Raw genomic sequence first — 24,812 nt, 5'->3', positions numbered from 1 at the left:
AAATATTCAACCTAGAGTGCCAGGATGTTTGCTATGGGGTGATTCTACTCTAGCTGGAGAACCCTCTCAAAATTAGCAAGAACATTTTATATCCATTCAAACTGGACCTGTGAACCCATCACAACTGAAGTTTATCTTAATAATTTAACATTTAGTGAAATGTTAAGAGATGGTTGTTATTTCTGTAGAATTTTTAACACATTACATACATAAACTATAAATCTTACTGACATTAATAAATTGGCGGGATTATTATTGAAAGATTAATTTCATGGCATCCTCAAATATCCCAATGCACTATGAAGTTTTCCAGATTGCTCTGTAAGTGTACATACATATTCTATAATATTATTTAATTTTTCATTATATTTCAGCAATTCTGAGTGTGCAGCAATGCTCAGCTGCATGAGATTGCTTTCTAACAATGCATGCTTTGTTTCTTTTAATCTCTTCTCTGGAGTTTTTCATTCAGGTTTGTGAAGGTATATTCATTAGTTTGGTTTCTTATCTTGTAACATAATTCTTGCCATTGGTTTCTTCATTATCCTCTGAATGACAGTAAATCTCTGCTTTGCCATGCTGATGAAGGATTACATCTGTTAGATGTCAAAACTGAAAGAATACGCTTCTTTTAGATCTTCACCTTCTAAATCTGCCTCTACATTCTATCTCTTCCACTTAATTAAATCATTGTTTGATTTGGTTTTCCATTTAATTTCAGCAAAACCTCTGGAACAAAATAATTTAAATTAATAACTGTGCAGCTTCCACTCCTTAATAAGCAGTTATTATTGGACATTCCAGTCTGGCTGGAGCGAGCTGATTTTAATTAAAAAAAGTCAAAGACAAAACCCTGAACAGATAGAAGAGAAAAAAGACCAAATAAAGCCTGACAATACGGCTGCAGAATTAAAAAGTACATTACCCCAGCTTTACACCTTGTAAAATATATACCCAGTGATATCGTGTTGATACTAGCCAGATACAATTAGCTGCTTATCGATGGATGAGATTAACTTCTTAATTCAGAGTGCTGGTAGGTAAGGATTCCTGTCACCCAACGGAGCTCAGGAGGGATTTAAGCCAGAATGGAGATTTGGAGCGTGGGGGAGAAGTGTGGGAGGACAAATGGCACGTGCTGGGGGACAGGAGGGAGGGGAGCTCCCACAGCCTGACTCCTCCAGACAGCTTCTCAATGCCTGTGTTCTGAATCTTGCCATGAAATAAACAATAAAAATATGTCCCTGTCTGCATGTTGTTTCATAACCACGGGGAGGGTTAGATACAACAGAGAAGAGACAGAGGTTGTGAGAGCCCCAGAATGCAACCGTGCCACAGCTCAGGGGCACAGCAAACTTTGCAATGAAAAACGAGCAGCAGCTTTTAAGGAGCTGCTTCTCATCCACTCATTTAATAAAAAGTGGGGGGAAAAGGGAGAAAAGACAGAAGAAAACCCCACAAGCTACAAAGTGGAAAAAAAGACAGAAGAAAAACCCAAAAGCTTTTATGTCAGAGAAAGTGAAAATATTAATTGCATTCCTGAACTTGCCATCCCTTGAATTCAATTGCTGTCCATAAACTTATTCCTCCAGTGGCAAAATGTTTTTGATTGAAAGAGCTTTCCAATTTAGGCTTTGCCTGCTGAATTTCTCAGGGCAGGTAACAAATGATCCTGACCTTCCTCCCTTTATTTTTTCCTTGCCTTTCCCCCCATGCTCCCAAAGGAGGCACAGCAATTACCAGATCCGGAACATGCACTTCTGGCCACAGCCACTTCCCTAGCCAAAAATATATTGTAGTAGAAGTCCAATAAAAATTTGCAAATTTTGGATCCTCGGGTGTTGAGGCTGCTGCTACAGATCAGGGTTTGTTCTTCAAGAACTGGTTTTCTGTGAAAGGCAAAAACACTGAATGAAAAAAAGTATAGTGAAGCTTTTACTAAGATTAAGGCAGTATATTAAGAAGCAAGAAACAATGCACAGACATGCCAGACCATAGTAAAATGACCTTCAGAGGAAGAACAAAAGATGGAAAAATTAAAGCTCAACAGAAAATCTATTGAAAATACAGAGAAGTACTTAACAGCCAATATGGGAAAACACATCAATTACAGAAATTCCAGCTTCTGAATTAAAATAAGACAGGGTATATGCATACACCTGGATACATGTAAATATGGGCAAGCCCCATGGGAGGCACAAACATTAAAAAGAAATGTGAGGGAACATCACACACTAATGTTATTGAAGCTTTGCTCCACAGTCAGATAAAAGATCAATCTGTGGATTACAGCAGAGCAGTGTACGCTGCTGCCTGTAATGCAAATTTAAATGCCACACCACACTCACAGCAAAGCCAGAAATGGGCTGAAAATTCTCTTCTTCCTGTGGAGAAGTTCCACTGGCCCCAGGTGCTTGTCCTCACCAGCAGCTGAATGTCTTTTTCTGGAGGGAATGGCAGGAAAGGGGAATAATTTCACTTTTGCACATTAACAATCTCCAGCAACCCCTGGTTCAGAGACTTCTGGGTTCAGACATGGGTTGTTCAATTTTCTTGTGAGGGCAGACACTGATCTCTTCTTTGTGGTGACAGTGACAGGACCTGAGGGAATGGCCTGAAATTGTGTCAGGTGAGGTTTAGGTTGGATATTAGGAAAAAGTTCTTTCCCCAGAGGTGGTTGGGCACTGAACAGACTCCCCAGGGAAGTGGTCACAGCTCCAAAAACTGCAAGGAAGTGATCCACAGATCTTGACAGAGCTCAGAAGTGTTTGAACAATGCCCTCAGGCACTTGATGTGACTCTTGGTGTTGTCCTGTGCAGGGCTAAGATTTGGACTTGATGATCCTTGTGGGACCCGTCCAGCCCCACAGATTCTGTGATTCTATGATTTAATTTCTCTCCCATTAGCCAGCCCCATAACTGCAATTTTTTGGCACACACAATGTACAAGCTTCTGTAGCAAGCTTTTCTACAGGTTACTTATGGATGAGAGGCTCTGGGAAATGTCCAGTAATACCTGCCTGTGATGGGATATCAAGATAACTTCCTATGCCTTTCTTCAGAAATTTCATCCTCTAAATGAGCAAAACCCTCTCCAAATCTGAGCATGCTGTAAATTCACGTACAACTGTAAATATGCTTGTGTATATGGAGGACATGTCATGCAGTAAGGGTTAATATTTTCTCAATAGTTTCGTTTTTAGCAATGTAGGTTTACTTTTTTACATGTATACTAGGATCAAACACAGGTTTAAATGCTAATCTTTGGTGTATAAAACAAGGTCATGTTAAAGCGTGTCAAATCTAACCTGCTCATGATGCTTAATATGTCAGTCCCTAGAGGAGCAGATTTATTTTCCCATACTTAGTTTCATTCCCTCCTCTTTAACCTCTTCTGGAACATTTTATACTCACAACCAAAACACAGCACCTCAGCTGCATACCATTAATTTATTATTTTGTTTCAATTATTATTTTGCTCTGACTCCAGCCCCACTTTGATTTGCAATTGTTCTATGAATTTAAAAGCAAATGACACTTTCAAGGTATTATTTAATCTGTAATTCTTTCTTGAACACTTACGTGAATATTCCAAATCATAATGCTAGGTATGAAGAGCCTTTGTTTTTCTTGCTTGTTTTTCAGACAAGCAAAAACCCTTCTGTAGAAATTACAATTATAGCCTTTATTGTTCAGAGGCATGTGCTTAAAAGAAAAACAAGACAAGCACCAGTTTAATTGCTACTACAGATATTCCTGACGTAAACTGATTTCTGTGGAGTTTGGCCTCAGATTGAAATAAGAAAAACCCCAAACTTATTTATTTTAACTAACTACAAAGAAATAAATTTTTTAAAAAAGCTAAAGTAAAGTTTTGAGTGGATAACAGATGCAAAATCATAACGTTTTAACTGCCAACCAGCAGCACACCAAAAAGCCTTCCATCTCCATCCAACTAAAACAATGCTCTCTTCACATATGGTGCTACTTATTTTTAACAGCATAATTTCAGCAATACCCAAGTGACAAGAACAATCAAGCTTGATTTCTTTGTGCAATTATGAAGAACCACAGTGTCCAATCAATCAAACTGGTTGATACTCCAAACCCCAAGCAAATGGAAGGAGACATCATTGGATTAAACAATAATGGCTTGTTCTCTTGTTTAAGCAAAGGGAGAAAACTTCTTTTTATTGTTTAGGTTTTCTAAATTGGATTTTTTAAATTATTAACTGGTGCCTAATCGGGAATCAAAAATACTCAATGAATATTTACCTGCCACGTGGAGGTGTTGCAGAGATTAATTGGGTAAGGTTTATAAAATGCTTTGAAGATTAAAACCACCACTTAATTACAATTGGATAAAATATGGAAAGATACTAAAGAAGGCTGCCAACAGCCTCCTGTGTTGGAGAAGTTCTCCTTTTGCAAGCTGTGTCACTGGATGCCTGAACCTGTGGAGTTTGCTCTCCGGTAGAGGCAGCTGTGTAATTCCTCCTTCCTTTTGGAAATGCTGCTGAGTGGGGGTGTGAGACTACCACATCTCTCCAAAATCCTTAGAGCAGCAGTGACTGCAGGCATTGCAGGTAAATACTCTGCTTTAAATGCCAATCATTTGCTACTTCTGAATTCAATTTTCTGGTTACTCTCCCAAATGACAGCTACAAAATTCAATGCAAATCATGCCACAGTGGGGACTTGAAAATTTTGGCTCTTTGAAGCCTCTTCTCCTAGATTGTTCTTCTAAGTTTCTTTGTTTCTTTGCTTTCTTGTTTTGTTTGTTTTTTTTTTTTTTTCTGTTCTTATCTCTACTGCTGGTTGAACACATGAATATACATATTCCTTGCCTTCCCATGTCTGTCTTCTAATTCACAGAGGCTTCATGCAGCAAATCCTTTTGGCTAGTGTGTGGCAACTTGCCTGAATCAGAAGGACCACATGCAGCTCATAACAGAAAATAAATTCACGTGTGTCATAGAGCTTCCAGGAAAACAGAAATACTCTATTTATACCAAAATCCTTCCTTGGCCAGCCTGTAATCCTGTATTACAGTTTGTTGCAATGACTTACTGTCTCACAGTCTGATTTTTTTTTACCCTCGTAAGGGTTGGTCATTGTTTGCAATTTGTGCATGTTACATAACAAATTGCCTCACTCAAGTGGTTTCAGTACAAGATTGGCCAGGGCAAATGCAGGAGGTCCCTGTGAGGGTTTATCAGAAAGCTGCACTCTGACGTCAGCGATGCCAATCCACACTTTCTCCAGCACTGAAATGGCTCACGGACTTCTGGTGAGGATAAAAACAGAGGGGGGAAATCACCATCCTCTTATTCCAGCATTTCAGTTTTGCCTCTGTGTGTTAACAAGAGGTCCAGGCTCAGTTTTATGTATGGATCACTTTCTGCCTTTTTTCACAGCCAGAATGCATTCACATCTATTTACCTACATGGCTCCCAGCACAGCAGAGGGATGGGTGTCATATTAATGAATTATCTTCCCAGCACTGCTGCAAGGCACCGAAGGCTATTACCTTCTCAGCCACCTCCACCTCTGGCTGAGAGATAAGAAAGTGAGGTACACAGAGTCAGTGATTTGTTATTTGCCCAAGGTCAAGCAGCCAGAGAAACTGAGGCACCGTGTGTGCCAGAGGCAGCCCAGCAGCTGCACTCCCAGTGCAGCAGCACTGGTGTTGGCACCAGTTGCATTGGTAAAGGCAGCATCAGATGGATGCTATAGGTCATTTTAAGCAACAAAAGTTCCTTTACAGAGAATTGTAAGAGTATTTTTTTCAGTTGGGATCAGTAGGTTGTGCTGTGTCTCCTCACCAAACCATTTCCTACAAGACTCTCTGAGTTTGCACACATCCATTGAAATCCAGTGCTCACTCATCCCTGCTGCTCTGCTCCCCATAACTAATTCTTCTGGCTTGTGTGGTTCCAAACACCTCCAAGGTGAACTCACTAATACCTGCATTTTACTGTGATTTCAAAAAAGAATGTTCCAGTCCAGCAATCTTTACTCACACATGCAGAGGCACTGAAGTTTTTGGTTTTCTTGTGTAAGAGGAAATTCAGGCTGCAGGTATCACATCCAGATGAGTGTGAAGCAGAGACCACAGAGCTTCAGTTTCCATCCTTCTCTCTTCTCCCATGCTGCTTCTCTGGATGTTGTTTTTTCACTCTTCCAGGTCATTACAAGTGTATGCTCATAAGCATGCTTTGGAAACATGCTTTTTCACACCATTCCTTGCACTCTAGGTCAGAGGACATAGGTCACATTCACCAGGATGCAATAAATTCCCATCATCTGTATTTTTACCAGCACAGAAAACACCCATGTCTGTTAAAGCTGTAAATAAACAAACAGAACAAACCTCTAAACTTACACCCAACATGGCTTTTAAAGAAAGCAAGGGAAGAGATTGGTCTAAAATTCCACCTAGAAGAATTTTTATGTTGGTCCCTCTTCTCCTTTGCTTGCACAGTGCTGGAAGGCTGCTCCTCCCCAGCCAGCTGCTGCATTGTGTGAGCTCCAGTGCCACCTGCAAGACCACCGGGACACCAAACAGGGAAGGCAGGGTCAGCCTCGCTGCTCAGCTGCTGCCACTTTTCAGGAGGGAAAAGAAAAACCCCAACAACCTTGGAGAATTTCAGTGGTGTCTCTCTGGAATCCTTGTTTTCAGAAGCCTGACAATAACTAGCTCCAAATGGAAATCAGATTGTGTCATGTCACGTTGCTGATTGTTTTTCACCTAGCCTTGCTTTCCTGGGTGTGCACCCCTTCTCCCCTGCCCCTGCTTCCTGGCTTGACTAGCTCCCAGGTACAACTCAAACTGCAGGAGGGCACTGGTGCATGACTTAATAAATTTATCCTTTGACTTTCACCGCTTCCCCTGCTGTCACAAATAACTTTCGATCTTGAAAGTAAAGCAGCAAACCTGGGCCAATGGGAAAAAATGCTGGGTTTTGTTGGGCTTTTTTTTCCCCCCCAATGTGATTTATAGCCAAACACTCACACTGGGAGGAATCACGTTCCCTGAGCTGGACTAGTAGAGATGGTTCACTGTCACTGGCTGAAGAAATGCAAAGTGACAGCAGCAGTCACGCTCTGCTGAATATGACTGATATCGGAGAGCAAATTATTGTCAGTATTTGGTAATAATTTCCAAACTTTAGCTCAAATATCCCTGTGCTTTGCATATTGGCAAATGCTAGGTAATGGTGCAGAAAAATGAGTCATTGTAATTGGCTTTGTATATTTAATAAGGCCCTGATTACACCTAATCTCCTCATCGAGGTGCTTAAATTAAAGACATCTTTAGAGAACCATGTTCCTTTAGTCAGGAGAGAGAGCCTGACAGGTACAGAGGGCAGCTCAGATCTGAGATTCCTGAACACACATCCCTAAGTTGGGAAATGGAAATCAGTCTCTCCTGGCTATGACTCAACATGCTGTCATTTAAACCATTTAAGACCAATGCCCTCTGCTTTGGGATTTTCTGTATTCAGGGAATTTGTTAATAGATAAAAGCCTGAAAGCAAAAGTGAAATTTAAAAAAAATTTAGAAAGTTAAGTCATACATATCCTGCACATATGTTTTTTCCATCCTTCATAAGTGTCTCTCCTCAAGAGTGAGGGAGATGTTCAGGCCCCACAAACATGTCCAGTGTGTGCTGGAAGGGCAGGAGCTGTCAGGAGCAGGGCAGCTGTTTTGGAGACAGGTGATCTAGCCTGCTTTCATGCTTTTATCTTCTTCATACAAACCAACCAAAACCAGAGGGAAATACTTTGGAATCCTGTTATTGTGCTCTTTAAGCGTTTTATCTGTGTAAAGCCACCTCTCAAAACCGAGCAAGACATTTTTATCCCCACCTACACAGCTTTTTCACTGACCCTCCAGGTTCACCACACACAGGGCTTTAGTGATCTCCACTTTCAGGAAAGGGAATGAAATCTTGTGATTTCAATGAGGATTATTTGGGCAAGCTTCAGTCCATTTCCCTGCACTTCCTGTGATCCCATTCATTTTTATTGTTTTCACTTGGTTTAGGAATTTTTCCTTTTCTAATTTAACATTTAATTTCTTTAGGTTCTTCTCATCTCTCTTTGTTTACCTTTCTTCTCTGATTTTAGGATTTTAATTGGAGCAATTTTGGCAAGTTTTGGTCATTTGCACTGCCCCTTATTTCATCTCAGTCCATTTGGTTGTAGTCACTCCATTTCCAAATTTTCTGGTTTTTTTCAATTGCATTGGTTTTGTTCGTATCTCCTTTCCAGAGCATTTGTTGGACTTTGTTCTCTGATTTCAAGATTTCAATGAGGATTATTTGGGCAAGCTTCAGTCCATTTCCCTGCACTTCCTGTCCTCCCATTCACTTTCATTGTTTTCACTTGGTACCAGAATTTTTCCTTTTTCTTTTTTTGAATGTTTAATTTCTTAAAATTCTTCTCCTGTCTCCTTTTTTACTTTTCTTCCTTGATTTCAGGATTTTAATTGGAGTAATTTTGGCAAGTTTTGGTCATTTGCACTGCCCCTCATTTCATCTCAGTCCGTTTGGTTGTAGTCACTCCATTTCCAAAATTTCTGGGCTTTTTTCAATTCCATTTTATTTGATCATATCAAATTATATCAATTTGATCATATCAAACGCTTCTTTCCTGAGTGTTTGTCAGGCTTTGTTCTCTGATTCCAAGATTCCCTTCCCTTTCCTGAAAGGAATCTTACCACACTCGCTGTTAAATGGCTCCTTTTGTGTGCGCCCTCAGATGAACAAATGTGGGACACAAGCTCCGGTGTGGCTGTCACTGAAGTCTGAATCCCTGCCAGCTCCTGGGGAGAGCAAGAGGCTGACGGGCTGTGCCACCTGGCAGGTTTTTGGGGGCACCAGGGACTGCTGCCTGTTCCGGATCCCCATCGCCGTCAGGAACTGTGGCGCCTTCTTTGTGTATCTCCTGCAGCCCACCCCGGGATGCATGGGCTACTGTGCAGAAGGTGAGGACCAGTAAAGTATTTATCAATAAGATTGCTTATGCCTCTCAGGCTGGGTGTTCAAAGGCCCCGGTGTTGCAGTGTACATCTCGGTGACCTTGCGAGTCAAGCGTCACTCCCGCTAAGGCGCAGAGCGTGTAGGAAATAAATCAGTGGCAGTCCAAGGTGTTCCTGAAGAATAGCTCCTATTACCAGTGCAAAATGTAATCTGGTGTGTATTGCTGAAGCGTTCTTTGCTTGGTTACAGCTCACGTGTAACCTTTCCCACTGTCTTTGGCTCCACTTTGGCTTGAAGTTGCAAAGCAAGTGAGCAGAGGCATCTCAGGCACTGTATCCAGGAGACTGTCTCTAAGGCCTCTCCTTATCTTTAATAATGCAGTATCCCCCCTCAAAAAAGGTAATTCTGAAACTCTGCAAGGAGAAAAAAAACCCCAAACCAAACTGATAACATCTTTTTCATGACATTTATATAATTGTTCTCGTCAGAAATAATTTTCAGCCTACTATGAGAGATGTAATCCCTGTTCGGTAGCTAGGAAACAAAGGGAAAGCAGAAAGCAATTGCTCATTCAGTTAAACCTCCTGAACTTTGGAGCATGGCCAGGTGCATATAGATTTCATCAGAAAACATGCTTCTTTCCCAAAATGAAAAAATTACCTTTATACTTTCCTTTTAGTGGTTTTGGACAGAAACATGACACTGAGAAACTCAGGTTATCAACTTTTCAATTGGGCAAAATCCAAGCTTAAATAAATTTTAAAGAGAAAGATAACTATTTTCTTATCTTTATCAATATTTTAACATTCCTACTTGAAGAAGAGGAAGGAAGAAAGGCTTAAAGAACATGACATTAATTCACTATTTGAAATAAAAAAAAATCCATTAGAATAAATGAAACTGATTCTTACTCAGAAATTACTTTTTAACTGAATAGTCATTTTTCAGTTTAAGATTGGCCTTTTTATAAATTATAAGATTTCCACTACTCTTCAGAGAATTTTTTTTGCCAATACATTTTGGGTGAATAATTTTGTCCTATTTAATGATTCACACCTGTTCAGGATGTAAAGCCACCTGCATTTCTAAGAAAAGAATGCTTATCCCTTCCCAATCTCATTTTCAGTGAGGTCCAGTCCTTCAGAGTATTTAATTCCTTGCCTTTAGGATGTTTTTCCAGTCTCATGCATTGGACAAGAAAAAAACCCAAATCTGGAGGTTTTTTACTGAGGGTTTTTACCTCACTGGCTTAAATTCAGCTGTAAATATTGCACCACAGGAGGCTCAGCTGGGTCCAGCTGCCATGGCTTTCTGTCGGGGTCAATTCCCCAGCCCCTTCTGCTGGAGGTTCAGGAGCAGGACAGCAATCAGCGCTTCTGAGCTGCAAAACAAACTGAATTTAAAACTCCATAACTTGGCAGAAAGGAAACAGCTGGGAAAAGCAGTGTTCGTGCTTGCAATTCCACTCACATCCTCCCCTGAGCTGATCACCTAACTCTGTCCTTCTGGGATAATTTCCTGCACACAGTCATGATGTGAGGCACGGTTTGAGGCAGCTTCTCTAAGAAATGAAATACAAAAGGGTATAAACATCAGGTTTATATTCATATTTTAAGTAACTTGTTTCTTACCTCTTGCTGTTTGCTCTGGACAGATGTTAACACATTGGTTCTCTGTTCTGCTGGAACAGCTTCATATTTTATTCTCTTGGGTTCCCACATATTATATTTTCTACACTTATCCGAAAAAGTTACTTAATTTATCCTTTCAAAGCATCTGAACCAGCTTCATGTTTTGTTTGAGTCTGAGTCTCTAGAGATGAAAAACATCCCCTTACACTATTATACCTCTCTTTGTTTCTACTTTCTAGGGGAGTTTAACAGGAAGAAAGGTTTCAGACTTCATTACTTGTTGAAGCCTGCAGAAAGCAAGCTGTATTTTTAGAGCAATGGCATTATTCTGGGCAGAGCGAGACTATATTGGGCAGACCTAGCCTAGATACATCCTAAAACAGCCTGGAAAGGATGCTCACAGTAAGGCAATAGAGGCTGGCTGCTTTCTGGGAGTCAGTTTACCTCTGCAACATAGTGACTTCTCATATCTCTCCTGTGCTTATTGCAAAACTTGGATCAAAAGGCTGTGCTCCAGGGAAATGCAAAACTGAGGACACTTGCCAGAGTAATTAATTTGTATTAATCCGAGTGCTTCATTTCAATAATGTTTCTTTCACTGCAAAATTAAAATTAAAAAATCCACATTCAAAACCAGCAGGTCAGATGGTATAACAGCAATAGGTAGGACACAATTAGCAATTTTTGCATTTCGTATGAAACACACCTTCTTGCTTGCATGGTTACTAATTAAGTCAGAGGAAGATAAAATGTAGTGCTTCTCCCATGTTTAATTACATTGACATCTTCTTGTTAGGTGAGCAACCATAACATCAAACATTTTATGCTACATCACTCTTTTGTTTTCCCTTTCCAGACAAGCTCACAAGCCTGGCTTTGCAACCGGCCATCACTCCTGAGCTTGTGCAAGGCCGAGTCCACCTGAAGTGCAGCTACAGCCCCCCTTCCCCTGAGCCCCCCGTGCAGTTCAGGGTGCTCTGGTCTCGCCTCTCCAGCCCTGGGAAGAGGGAGCAGATCCACCAGGAGACAACCCCGCAGCCGTTTTCCTACGTGGAGATGGACGGCGCCAATCTCCGCCTGGGAGACACGGTAACACCACCCGCCTTCACCAGCACAGGTCACACCCCCACAGGGCATCAAACCTTCTTCCTAAACCTTTGTTGTGTTTTTATTAGTGCTCCTCATGCTTAGAGCTACTGCCCAAAAGAGATCTGAAAATGCTTCACGGCAAGATTATTTAATAACATTAACCAGGTTCAGGACCTGTAACACTCCTTTGAATTGCAGTGAGTTCTTGGAAGGTATTTTACCACATTCTAAAGGCAAATTGAATATTTGCAGTTACATTACACCCTGAATGCTGTGAGGTTTGTATAAGTGGTGGGTACATGTGCCTGAGCCAATTTTTTGCTTTTTGTATCTTGCGGCAGTGAGATTTTGCAGCAGAGGCAGGCTCAGCTGCGTGCACTCAGTAATTTTTATATCCATGGACCAGAGACACAATAACATCTTTTCACAGGAAAAATAAAATATTATACATTTTAAAATAGAGGGGGATTCATTTTATGTTTTTTTTCACGTTGTTCTGCCTCTCTGATTCCAAACTCCTGGTTCAATAGCATACTGAAAGATAGAGTTCATTACAAAACAATCTTTAAGAAGTATATTTGATGGCTTACACAGCAACAATGATCTGCTCTCAACAAAAAAAACAAAACAGAAACCAATACAGATGTGAAAAAATTGACTTATGTATGAATTCATGGCCTTTTATGGTACAGAAAGAAGACTTTTAAATTTAAATTAGGTTCATAACTTTTATGGGAAAAGGGACATTAGTGATGCTACAGCAAACAGAATAAATAGGGATAATGTCCTGGTGTTAAAAGTAGGTTGAAAATAGTCTTCACATTTTGCAGCTCTTCTTTGAGATCATGGAATCATAAAATACTAGCCCAAACACAGGGTTCAAGGTTCATCTGGTCTACATTTTCTTGGCAAAAGCATTGTCTAGACAAGACAGCCCAGTACCCTTTCCTGCTGAACCTGAATTGTCTGATGTTGGGAGATCCACCACTGCTGAGATTATTCCAATGCATAACTGTTCTCACTGTGAAAAAAAAAAAATATTTTTGTGTTGAATCTGAATTTTCCCTCATCTTTTCCATGTTACTACTTGTAAAAAGAGACCCTCTATCTTCTTTGTATCCACTCTTTAGAAGTTGAACATGGTGATGAGATTTCCCCTAAGCCTCCTTTTATCAAGGCTGAATGAGCACAGTTCTCTCAACCTTTCATCACATGGCAGCTTCCCAGGACTTGGCTCATCTTTGTGGCCCTCCCCTGCACCCTCTCCAGCCTGCCCACAATTTTCCAGATGTGGCCTGAGAAATGCTGACTGAGATAATGATTTCTTTAGCCCAGTTCAGAATCTGACTGATATTGCCCTCACATGTTATGAGGCAGATAATTCTGCCAGTTTAAGACAAGTTTGTGCTATGAAGAGATATTCTCATCCAAATTATTTCACTTGCAATCACTTCAAATCTTGTTTTAACAATCCTGAGGGATTCAGAGAAAATATGGTTCTGTTAACATGTAGCATTGCCAAATCTTTATAAGACTATTTTTATTAAGTTTCCAGTAAGCTCTTCTTTGTCCTCTGCTGAAACTACATGTTTAATTTAGTGGGTTTAGTGAGACTAAAGTATTTTCTTCCTTGTTAGGCTTCTTTAAAGGTCTTCATGGCCCATTAGACTAATTATAATTATCCATAAATCATCACAGGTGAATTCCAAGCGATGAAGCTGCAGCTGAGAATTCAGTTTTACAAAATAAAAATTTTAAAAAACCATTTCACCATTTGCCATCCCAGTCTGGGTGCCTAACAGGAGTCAAAAGGGAGAAGACTCTCACCTCCCATGGTGTAAATCTGAAGAAATTTAGCATTTGTAGGGCTACCCTAGAGGAAAGCTGATGCCACTAAAAGGGGAATCAAACCCTGGCACCAAACTCCGCCACACAGAGGCAATGGGTAACTCCCACCTGCCCAAGAAAGATGCAGATGAAAGAATATTCTCTCATGTAGCAGTAAAGGAGGCCTTTCACACTGATAAAAGCTGTATGAGAGAGGAAACAATAAATCAGGAGGACTTTCCAGTACTTTGCCCATTCTCCATGCAGAGCCCAGTGACAGCATCCCCAAGGCTGTGCACTGCCAGGGTGTATGAGGGGTATTCAAGGCAGAATTTGTCCCCATGTCAGAGAATCTGCAGCATTTTGAAAACTACTTGCCTTTTTTGAACCTTTTAAACTCATTATCTCTACCTGCACAATTACCTGCATTTGGCTCCACACATTCATGGCCTGAAATCAGCATCTTCTCTGTTCCTTTCTTGACAAAAAACCACAGCCGAGCAAGATGATTTTGTTTTACATCACTTTTTGGGTGGTTGATGTCAATGCTATTCTTTGTAAAAATGTCTCCAGGTAATAGGTCAGTCACATAATGGAATAGCTATTGATATATTGTAATACCCAGTCAAACCTTAGAGAAGAGTTGAGATTTACCAGCCAACATTCCTGAACTTGTATTGACTAAACAGCCAGTTATTTTTTAATAGCCATCATGTGTCCTTTCTTCCCCCATCTTTAGGTTCCAATTTTGTTATTTCAGACAGTAATGCTGGCAGCATAATGTTCATGAAACCATTGCAGTCTTAAATAAATCTATAACATGCCACTATTTCTCTATAAGCTCTGAAAGAAGCCTACTCCATCTGATATGAAAATCCTGGCATTCCTAAGCCTTATTTATGTGATAGTGACAGAGGTCATTTCATTCCTCGAGGCACAGCCATCTATAAATTATAGCAGCACACTGTGAGTAATGAGTTATGCTAAGAAAGAAAGGTGTTTAGAAGAAAACTGTGCAGATTTTGCTCAGCGCAGCAATCCAAAAGTTCACACGGCGAGAAGCAATTGTCACCCTACATAAACCATGGTGCTCGTTGTAAAATAAGAATGTTTAAGCAAAACCAGCCTTTCTGAGCTCTGTGATAGAAGTGGCTGCTTTGCATGGCACTCTGCAACAGAAGGAGATTATGCCAAAGCCAAAAAGATAGCAAATTTTTGCCTCAATATATAAAATAACTATTTTTCTCTCACAAGGGAAAAAACCGTGAAATTTCACTTCATTGGATTGGAAGAGAGCCCAAAGATCATCCAGTTCCAACTCCTCTCCAAGGGCAGGGACACCTTCTGCTGGGCCAGGTTTTTCCAAACCCCATCCCAGCTGGCCTAAAATACCTCCAGTGATGAGGCAAGAGATATTACTGTCCTGTTGTTCTTGGTGCTGAAGAAAGCCAGACCTTGCAGAGCACTTACACTTTATCTCTCAAGAAAAAAGGATTTTTGTCTTATTGCCAGCACTTCTAAGAGATGTCCCAGTTCAGCCCAGGGGAGAGAAGCAGCTCATTCCAGATGATGGATTCACTACATTTATTGCACTTAGACAGAAAATCCTGGGCATATGGGCTCATAAATGTTAAATCATATGAAGTCTGTACCTATGGAAATACTCAAGCACTTAGGAGGCAGTCTTGAGGGTTTGCCCCTTCTCCTCTCCCAGATATAGTAAGGTTTCATCCTACAGACCCCCAGTCAGCACTGGCTCTCAGCATCTCCCCTTTGGGGTCACTTCATGCCCTTAGCTCAGCTCTCACTGACTCAGACTCTGTCACTGCCCAGCTCAGAGGTCTGCACCAGCATCTGGACTCCAAAGTGACAAAGTGGCATTTCCCCTAATTAAGTACTAATCCCCTCCCAGCCACTGGATTTGTCAAAATCAACAACAGGAATAGGAAGACCTGCCTGTTTGTAGGTCACAGCTGAGTTTACAATTTCTTCCTCAACCTTCAGGTAGAAAATGAGAAGCATCCCTGCAGAAACAGAACTCTAGGTGAACTTGAACAGAGATTTTTAAAGCAGAAAGGGTCAGAGAGCTGATGAGCAAAACTCTGCAGATGATAAAACACCTTACTATTACCCTGGGAAAATTTCCTTCCTTAGCAGAATAATGACCCAGAGTCAGTTTCCACACCCTGCCTGGCCATTTGACAACTGGGAAGAGCCGCCTTCTTCCTGCACAGCCAGCAGCAAAGTGAGCAGAGCTGGACTACCCGCAGTGCCAGGTCACACAGCTGCACCTGCTCCCTCCTTTCCACAGCCAACAGCCCCGCACAGGGAGTGATTTGTGTTCTAAAGCTGCAAGGTCTAGTTCATTAATTAAATCAAAGACAGATTCTCCCTACTTTCCCCTTCCTGCTAACCCTTCTGGAAAGCCTTCCCAGAGACTTTGTTCCTACCCCTTTCTGCAAATACCTACAGCCAGATCATTTTCTCAAGCTAATGAGAACTATTTTTCTTTTCTTCCAGCTTCCCTAGAAATGTCATCCCTCAGTTCTGCTCATCCTTTGCTCTTGTCATCAAGGCTGTAAACCACAACTCCCTCCCAGCAGAATGGTGACTCCAGGTTTTTCTAACCCCAGCCCATTAGTGTTTAATGGAGAAGGCAATGGCAGCTGCAGTGCCCCACAGCCATCAAGAGACACCTTTCACCTGGCCTGGTGACTCCCTGCCCAGCCCAGCCTTCAATCCAGGAGTGTCATCTGTGTCTCTGAGCCCTGCAGCCCCGGGGCTGACATGGGTGATACACCTACAGGAGGGTGACCCAAGCCCAGGGTTAATAATCACCCTCAGACTGGCACCTGCACCTTCCAGCAGCACCCAGATTGCCCTGCTGAGGGAATGGCCAGCAGGAGGTGACCCTAAAGGGTTCCTTTGGGGGAGAAGGGAGCTCCCCACAGCTGCCTTTGTTAACTGAACCCCCTGTATGGGCACAGGGGGAGATGCTGATGGAGAGGACCCAGGGCAAAGCTAGGTCTGCTGGCAAACTTCCCCATCCATGTCCCAGCCTGGACTCCCCACACTGCTTTCAGAATTAGTTAGGGCAAAAGGTGAAATTGAAGACATTATTATCATCAAAATAAGTAGAAACAACTGATTTGGAGGAAACTTGAATTCTGAAAGCTATAGGGGAAAATACCCACATTTTAATGTGCAAGTTGTTAAGGAGAAATTTTCTGGGGATGGTGACAGGTCCTAGGATTAAAATATTCTCCTAAATTGTTTCACAGAACTAACTGACCCTCACCAAATTAACGACTGACTTCTGCTTTTAGCTAAAGAAGCCGCTCATGGGGTTCATATCAAAATGGCTACAACTCTGTTTGAGCCCATGGACGTGGGGGAATCTGCTCCAACATACATGAAGGGAGACACTTCTTACCTAAAAGAACCTTTTTGCTAAGAGTTTTGTGCCTAGAAGAAGTTTTCTGCATGGTGGGAAGTTTTGCCAGCACACAGAGAAAACAAAGCATCCCATGTTAAGAAGCAATGCAGTCATCCTGTCCAAGGGCACCTGTCCCTTTAAAAGATATGATGAAAAAATAGAATTTGATTTTTTTTTTTTTAACAGATCCAATGAGTTTGTGGAAAAATACTTCCTAACTTGTCACGGCCATCAGCATACTGCTGTCAGTGGTGCTTTTATCTCTTTGCTTTAAAAAGGCTGCATCCTGAGATGGTTGATGGGGGTGAAGAGAAAAAGAGAAAGAAGAAGTTGATTACTGAAGTGCAGAAAAAAGAGTTAGTATTTAGCTAAAGGCAAAAAAAAAAACCCTCTTCCTTGGGATGACTATCATAATTATGTGACAAACTGTCAACCTGTAGCTCAGTATCTGATGAACATACCTGTTGATTGTGAGGTGTGCACCCAACAATGGTGGGAATTATATAGAAGACAGAAATAAAATGTAGATTGTGATTGCTGTCCATACATTTTGAATTTTTTAAAGTTTGTGCTGAAAAAGCACTGAAGATTGAGCTGGGATGGACTGATAGTCTACAGATATCTCTGTCTATCATTAGGGATTAAATTTTTATTTGAGTGTTTTTTGCTTTATCAATAAGATATACCTCTAAAATACCTATGAGAGGAAATACAACGAGGCTGGGTTCTGGCATTAGCCCGAATCTCACTTTGGGGAAGATCCCCAGGCCATGCCTCTGTCAGTGCTGGGCATCCCTGTGCCTGTCCCTGGCAGCTGCAGCTCCCTCCCCGGCACAAACATTCCTTGTGCTGGGCTCAGAGGGAATCTCAGCGTGAACATTTTTTGGTTAAAAGCACTGAAGCTGAAAGTGTAAACAGCCCAGTGAGTGCAAATCCCTCATCTGCAATGCAGGTGCACACGATGTGCTCAATGAGCTCTGCAAGGGGGTCAGTGCTGCTTGGTTTTGGTAGGGGGAATATGCATTATCTGAACCCTTCCTCTGTTGTCACCGCCTTGCCAGATCCTGATTTTGCAGACTCTCCCTGTGGCAGCAGCAGGAGAAGCTGCAGGAGCATGATCAACACTCACTTTCTGCCTTCCCAGCTGAAGAACTGTTTTGAAAAGTCTGTAAGCTGAACACGAGCCTGTAGGGAAGGATTTGAGATAATAAATATCTAATGATAACAGGGGCTTATTACCTTGAGGAGAAAACAACTTGCTCTCCTTCAGAGGCAAGCTGGATAACTATGAAATATCTGAGGAATTTTAACTGTAAAGTGTCTCTGTGAGGTGCGATCTGTGTCTGTTTTTCCCCCAGTACACCCAGTATGACCTCAAGGCTTCCATCTTGTTAATGTAACAAATGACACCATTTTCACTGGGCCAAACTGTCTGGAGCTGTCTGCAAGAGAGTGAGAAAAATTGTGAAGGTAAAAACATCCCAAAAGGCACATAAGCCTGGGACTGAGCTGAACTGGAAATAATCCACTTGAAGAGCACAGAAAACACTTGTTTTTCCCCACAGCCCTACAAACGACCCTGTACTGCTGGTGGGGAATTTCTGCTGTGCACAAATGAGGTAGGAAAGAGGATTCTTCAGTTTGGAGGAAACTCATGACTTGACGGTAATGAGGAGGGATTTTTTAGGGTGCTAAAAGACATATTGCAGGCTGTTATGACCACATGAATCTGGGAATATCCTGGTGTAGAACTTGCTTTGCACATAGTGGTCATGAGGGCCATGCCTGAGCGAGCAGGTGAGAGCTACAGGCATCAGCATGGCCAGTGAGTGATACTGGAAAATCTACCCAAAAGCATTTGTTATAATGGAAAATAAATTGGATTGGTCCCGTTATTCTTTGTGGGTTACTTGAGGCTTAAAAAAGGCAGCAGCTATAAACATGTCATCTGAGTATCTGGAATTTGATTTAATATGTCACAATCTGTTATTCCATTTCCAAGAAGACTAAAAAAAAAAATATTCAGAACTACAGTTTCAGAGTCTATTGTCATTTGCTTTAAGGAAAATTTCTGTATTTTAATCTCATGATCCTAGAAATGATTTTTGCAATTTGGTTTTTCTGAAACCAATGAAACATTAAGTTGGCAGATGGTGTGCGGGCTCAGCAGAGATAAAAGTTGTGTGGCTGTGCTAGGAATACAACATAAGTGTCCTGGTACATTGTGTTTGGAGGAGTTTTTATTTGGGTGAATTTTCTTCTTTTCCTTAATACAATATAAACCCTGTAGGCACATCTGCATCATCTTTTATAAAACAGTAAGGGGAAAAAAAAAGAAGCTTCTCTTATTGCTGACAAAGTTTCTGAGACTGGATGACTGTCAAACAAATTTAAATTTTAAAATGAAATGCTTACAAACGTGGTACAGAGAAAAGATACTTGATCCAATGGACAGACTTGAGTCTGGGATCCCAAGAGCAAATGTCTGAATTCTGACAGTGACATCTATGAACAATATAATTCTTCCTCAGTAAAATGACGCAAAATCACAAACTGAGATGTTTAAAAACTGCAGAAGAAAACACATTGTAAGTATAAAATGTTATTAATTGTTGAGACAAAAGGCACACTTCTTTGCTTATTAAATGCATCAAAAATTCTTCCAAATCTCAAAATTTACACATAAATATTCTCAAAGCCTAAATCTCCAAATTATATCTCAGCAGTAGAATGAAAGCTTAAAAACTCTAAGCAACAGGAAGATGCATAATTATACAACTGTTATTCTAGAAATGCTATAGCACGTGCTGTCTATTCATTTATTACAGGTCTTTTGCACTGTCACAGCTTTTAGGAGGGGCACTCCTGAGCAGCAGTCACTGCCTGAGGACAGCAAAGGTTTCTATGCTGGGATTAAGGTAACACCCATGGCCCTGAGTCACTGACTAGGGAATATTTGAAAGTCATGATGAGGAAATATTAGTCCTGATCATCACAAGCAGTGCTGTTCACTTTGAGAAAATGGCTTTCAGTTTGTCTGTAAAACACCCTGAAGCACCACTGGCACCGTGTGCACGTGTGGACACTGATGTGCCACAAAGTATGAGCAAATTGCTAGTAAATGTGCCCTGAACAGCTCTGGGGGTTTTGTGTGATGGGAAAACACACCTACAAACCTGCAAGGATGCACAATTCTGTTGTAACTAAACCAGAGAAAAGTGAAGACAAAATATGATTTTTTTCTCCATGATCTTGTTACAGTCAGGCATTACAAAAGAGAAGTTGCTGAAGATAAATTCACACTGAGTGCAAGGACCAGGTCTAATCCCACTCAAGGATTAGGCTGTCAGTTTGGCAGCCCAGGATATTTTGGGATCTTCTGAGTGTTCATGCCTCCATGAAAGGGGTTTCAAACATCTGGCAGCCTATTCTGTGTGGTATCTGAAGAACACCTTCTGAGGAATTTTTTTAAATGTCAGAATTTTCCCGGGAGTGGAAATTCCCATTTCCAACTTGCCCTGAATGCTGTCTCTGCTCTTTTCACAGGACAATGGGCAGAGAGAAAAGGCACAACCCCAGCTCTGCCCCTGGGGAGGGGTCTCCAAACCTGTAATATTCTATGTGCAGAGCAATTCTTCTTCCTGCCATAGCGGGGAAGGGGAATTGGTGAAAAATTGCCCTTGTTTTGCACCTGGTGCAGACTACAAACTTGGAGTCCATGACCATGAGGTTATGCCAGACTTTATGCCATGGTATTTCTCCTACTGCACTGGGGTAGGAGCTCCTTTAAACCAGAGATATTAAAAATTAAATAAATTCCACAGTATTATTCTCAAGCTTAATAAAGGCTGGCTTGGCTTTCTGATTTGGAGATGAGAAGCAATTACACATTATATATGGGAACTGAAAACATTTTCTTAATTGCCAAAAATTTATGTTAAAGTATGTAAACAGCAACATTACCTTACAAAGTTGAAGATCACTATTGCAAAATTTATTATTATTAAGGAGATTATGATAAAGATGATTATTATTTTGAAAGTAATCATATATCTTAATAATTGGTTAAAACCACTTCAGACTTCATAGATGTCCGCAATGCCTGATTAATCTGTCATCACTCTTGCTTGTCAAAATTATCTTAAAAGTTGTTTTCTTATTTCCAGTTTTTGCCAGAATCACTAGAAATTGCAGAGGATGGCAAGGAGCATGTTTTGACTGTCCTGAGCACAGTACCCATTGCCTGTCCTGGGCAGGATGATTCCTGTAAAATGACTTTGCAACTAAGTACTGAGGACTTGGGTAAGAGTTTTACATATTGACATCAAATCAATGTGATTACTTCTTCCAGTATTTAAGTTACAATGAATTCTAATAGAAAATATAATATATAAATAACACCAAAGGGCAGAAGCCATATAATCAGCAACTCGGCCATATTTTTATCTGCAAAATAAAACAGCTGATTATATCTGACAGATTTTTGAGAGAAAAAAACCCTAAAGCCATAAATCTAACTAGCAATAACCTGAACAGTAGTCTGTTGAGATTTACGGATGAAATAACTGAGAGTAAAAGAACTTATTTTAAATTCCAGGAGAGTAAAATTCCATTTTTAAGGTTTTCTTGTAGCAGGAATGTTCTTAGGTAGAACAATTTCATTAATTATCAATAAAAAGCTCCCCTGCAGATTTATTATTCAGTAAATGCATAGTGAATCCTTTTTTCTTTCTTTTGCTGGCTTATAGTTTTTGTCTTAATACAGAAGGAAAAAATCATTCTTGTGCTTATGTATTATTCTCTTTCTAAACATTTAGTTTTTTTTTTATTTATGAACTTTAAAACCTTGACAATGTCACTGAGAAAACTCTTGCCCTTTTATTCAGTAAATGCTCTCTTCAGGTCAATCAGGTGGAATTCCCTTCCTGCCTAAGGGTGGCACGTAGGTATTTACTTTCCATTTGCACTAAATAAAGCACCCAAGCTTTTTTCTAACAAGTCACTTGTTTCTCTTCCTTAAGTGACTCAACAAGAGAAATGTTTAGAGACAGGATTACAGCTGCAGTTTCTCTACCCACAGAAAGCCAGCTCTAAAAAATATTGGCAAAACCCAGATAGGTCCTGATATTTTTCTCTTTTTGATTCCCTTTCCTAGCTCTCCTCACCATCAGCCAAGTGCTTAGACAGAAGAAAGAAAAATAATTTAAATGGTATCATAACACAATGAACTTAAACTGAGCAGCACCTTATGGTTCCAGCAGCTGTGTTGGCTCTCGTACATGAAGCACTTTGCATTTCTCCATGGCTCAGTGCTGCTCTGTTCTACACACTGCTCTTGGCTTGGAGTCTGGGCTGCTCCGTCAGGAAAACATCCTCTGAGCTCATGGGAACGGATTTCCTTGGAAATCCAGGCAGAGCCAGGCAGAGGAAAGGCTTCCTCACACTGAGGGATGGGGCTGGTGTGTGCTGGGACATCCCCACAGACCCCAAGCACCTCAGATACTGAGGATCAGATAGGATCAGATAGGAATTAGTCCCAGTCAAGGCCATCTGTTTAACTCAGGCATCCATCAAGGCTTTCAGAATCTGACACTGAGAGCATTGGCCAAGAGCTCTCAGGTGGGGGAGGCTGAGCTCAGCACATTGGACTGAGACTGACCCCTCACCAAGGTCTCTTCCAGTCCCACAATGTGCACTTGACTGGAAGAAAAAGAGGATACACGACTTGCAGAAGCAGTTCTGTTTCTAAGCTGTCAATGGGCTTGATGTGTTGGTGCCAAGAGGTGCCAGGAGGAAGGCACAGCTCGTCCAATTAACTCGTGTTTGAAGGAAGTTGTCACTGAAGTGGAAAATTTCTGTTAGTTTAGATCAACTCATTTCTGCAGCTTAAACTAAAGCCAGCTCTAGCCCTTGGTTGCTCCATCCTGAGGCTATTTCCTGCGATGACACTCGGGCTGTTATCTACTGAGCTATCTATATATACTTAAGGCTGAGGATCTGCTGCTGGGTGTCTGCACAACCACATTTGCTCTGAGCCTTTATTGTCTTTAGGGTCCATTAGTTTATCTGAAGGAACACTGCGGGCTTCTGAAAAATGTGTGCTGGCCACAGTGCTGGAAATTAAAAATAAAAACCATTTTAGCTGCGATTCGTTTATACTGAATAAATTAACTGACAAGCTCCTTGTCTGACTGAATCCATATAACTACACTGTTGTGCTAATTATGTAGGGAATAAGTGATAAGAAAGCTAATTACAAGCACAGAAATATCTCTCCAAGTTCAGACAATATCATAATGAATGCCAAGGCACAGCAGAGCCACTGGAGTTCGGCTTCTGTTAAGTTTATCGCTACTATTTTGACAAGATGATTTTCTTTGATTTTAAACTTTTGTTCTGGGTTTTGAGCACAGCTCATGGGGCTGTAATGGCAATAACTATTCCTCATGGAAACCTCCAATTTAATTGAATCAAGAACCTTGAAAATGAGCCAGGACTTTTCTATAAGATGTGAGGTGAGGTGGCCTTTAAGGATTTGATATGAAAGATAATATGTCATTAATATCTGTAGATTTTAGTTCAGTTTCCATAGTACTGTACAGGGTTAATTTATATTATATTTCATGAGATTTTTCCATAAGGAATAACACAGTGATTATTTGCTTGTGTTAGAAATGCCACCTTAAAATTCCTTAATGCCATCTCTAGAAATTATTAAGCAATTCTACAAATGGAAAGAATGGTATAAAAATCACTTATTTTAATATCAGAAAATCACTTCTTTTCATCTCAGATTAAATTTATGGCCACCATTTCTAGAACTTTATTCTTATCTGGTGATAATTAGCAGTCTGGGACAGAAAACTAAGTATTCCTCAAGAAGCACTGTAAGTCATGAAACCAGCATTTAGATTCTGACTGGCTTCAGTGGGACCACAGTTTCATTTCCTATCAACCAAAGGATTTGTGAAAGCTTGAGTGGCTTCTTTAGAAGAAAATGCACACTGAATATAGTGCAGAGCAGATGGCTCAGAACTAAATGCTGTCATAATTTGGCGTGTGTATGGGAAAACACACCTATGGAAATAAAAATCCAGGTTTGCCCTTTATCTGAGACCTCAGCAGAAAGGGTCAGGATCTGAGAGAAGTGGACGCTGCCATTCTGGCTGTGTGTAGAGGGCTCTTTAGGAAAGATATGATGTGCAGTGCCATTGTCACACTGATTTTGTCACCACACATGATTTCTCTACCCACCGCAGAAGCTGACATAGCCAGTATCTCCATAGCTTATTATTTTTCCTCATTTTTTAGTGAATTTATCAGCACAGTACTTCTGTGAAGGATACAAATAAAACTATCATCATTTTACAGACTGGGAAGCAAAACACCATAACATAACTAAGCCAAAAAATACAAATACAGACCTGCTGCATTTGCCTTGCTGTTGTGGATCCATAGTTCACCAAAAACTTACTCGAGAACCCTCCCTTTTCACATCAAAACACCTGTATATTTTAAATTAAATAACTCCCAGCAGTTACCTCCTTATACTCCAGACAGTGAAAGAGAATTGTTTTCCAGAAACACAGATTCATCTCTTTCTTTGTTGTGAGAATGACTTGTCTTCATTCACTGGGCATGGACCCATAAAGATAACACCATTGTCCCAGAAATATTAGCACCTGTGGGAAAATAGACACCACTGAGATTTTAGTAAACTTTGGGGATAAAAAAGCAGCACAGTGAAGAGTGCAGAGGGATGCCAGATTCAGTCAGTCACAACTGTCTTCATGCACAGCCCATGTGGTTCCAAGTTGTCTTGGTTTGAAAAGCCAGGTGTCT

At 40.8% G+C, this 24,812-nt stretch overlaps 1 protein-coding gene across 1 annotated transcript in view; it reads left to right on the top strand.

Moving 5' to 3' along the window:
- LOC128810364 (von Willebrand factor D and EGF domain-containing protein-like) overlaps positions 1–24,812 on the top strand; it is a 229,814-nt gene that overhangs the window by 38,081 nt on the left and 166,921 nt on the right. Inside the window, exons 3-6 of the mRNA XM_053983162.1 lie at positions 8,767–8,992; positions 11,475–11,707; positions 19,799–19,888; positions 21,137–21,272. Of these exons, the coding sequence (XP_053839137.1) occupies positions 8,767–8,992; positions 11,475–11,707; positions 19,799–19,888; positions 21,137–21,272 (685 nt within the window). The remainder of the gene's footprint in view (positions 1–8,766; positions 8,993–11,474; positions 11,708–19,798; positions 19,889–21,136; positions 21,273–24,812) is intronic.

Source organism: Vidua macroura, chromosome 7 (assembly GCF_024509145.1).
Source record: "Vidua macroura isolate BioBank_ID:100142 chromosome 7, ASM2450914v1, whole genome shotgun sequence".
Classification (NCBI taxonomy): domain Eukaryota; kingdom Metazoa; phylum Chordata; class Aves; order Passeriformes; family Viduidae; genus Vidua; species Vidua macroura.
This window is presented reverse-complemented; position numbering and strand designations above follow the sequence as displayed.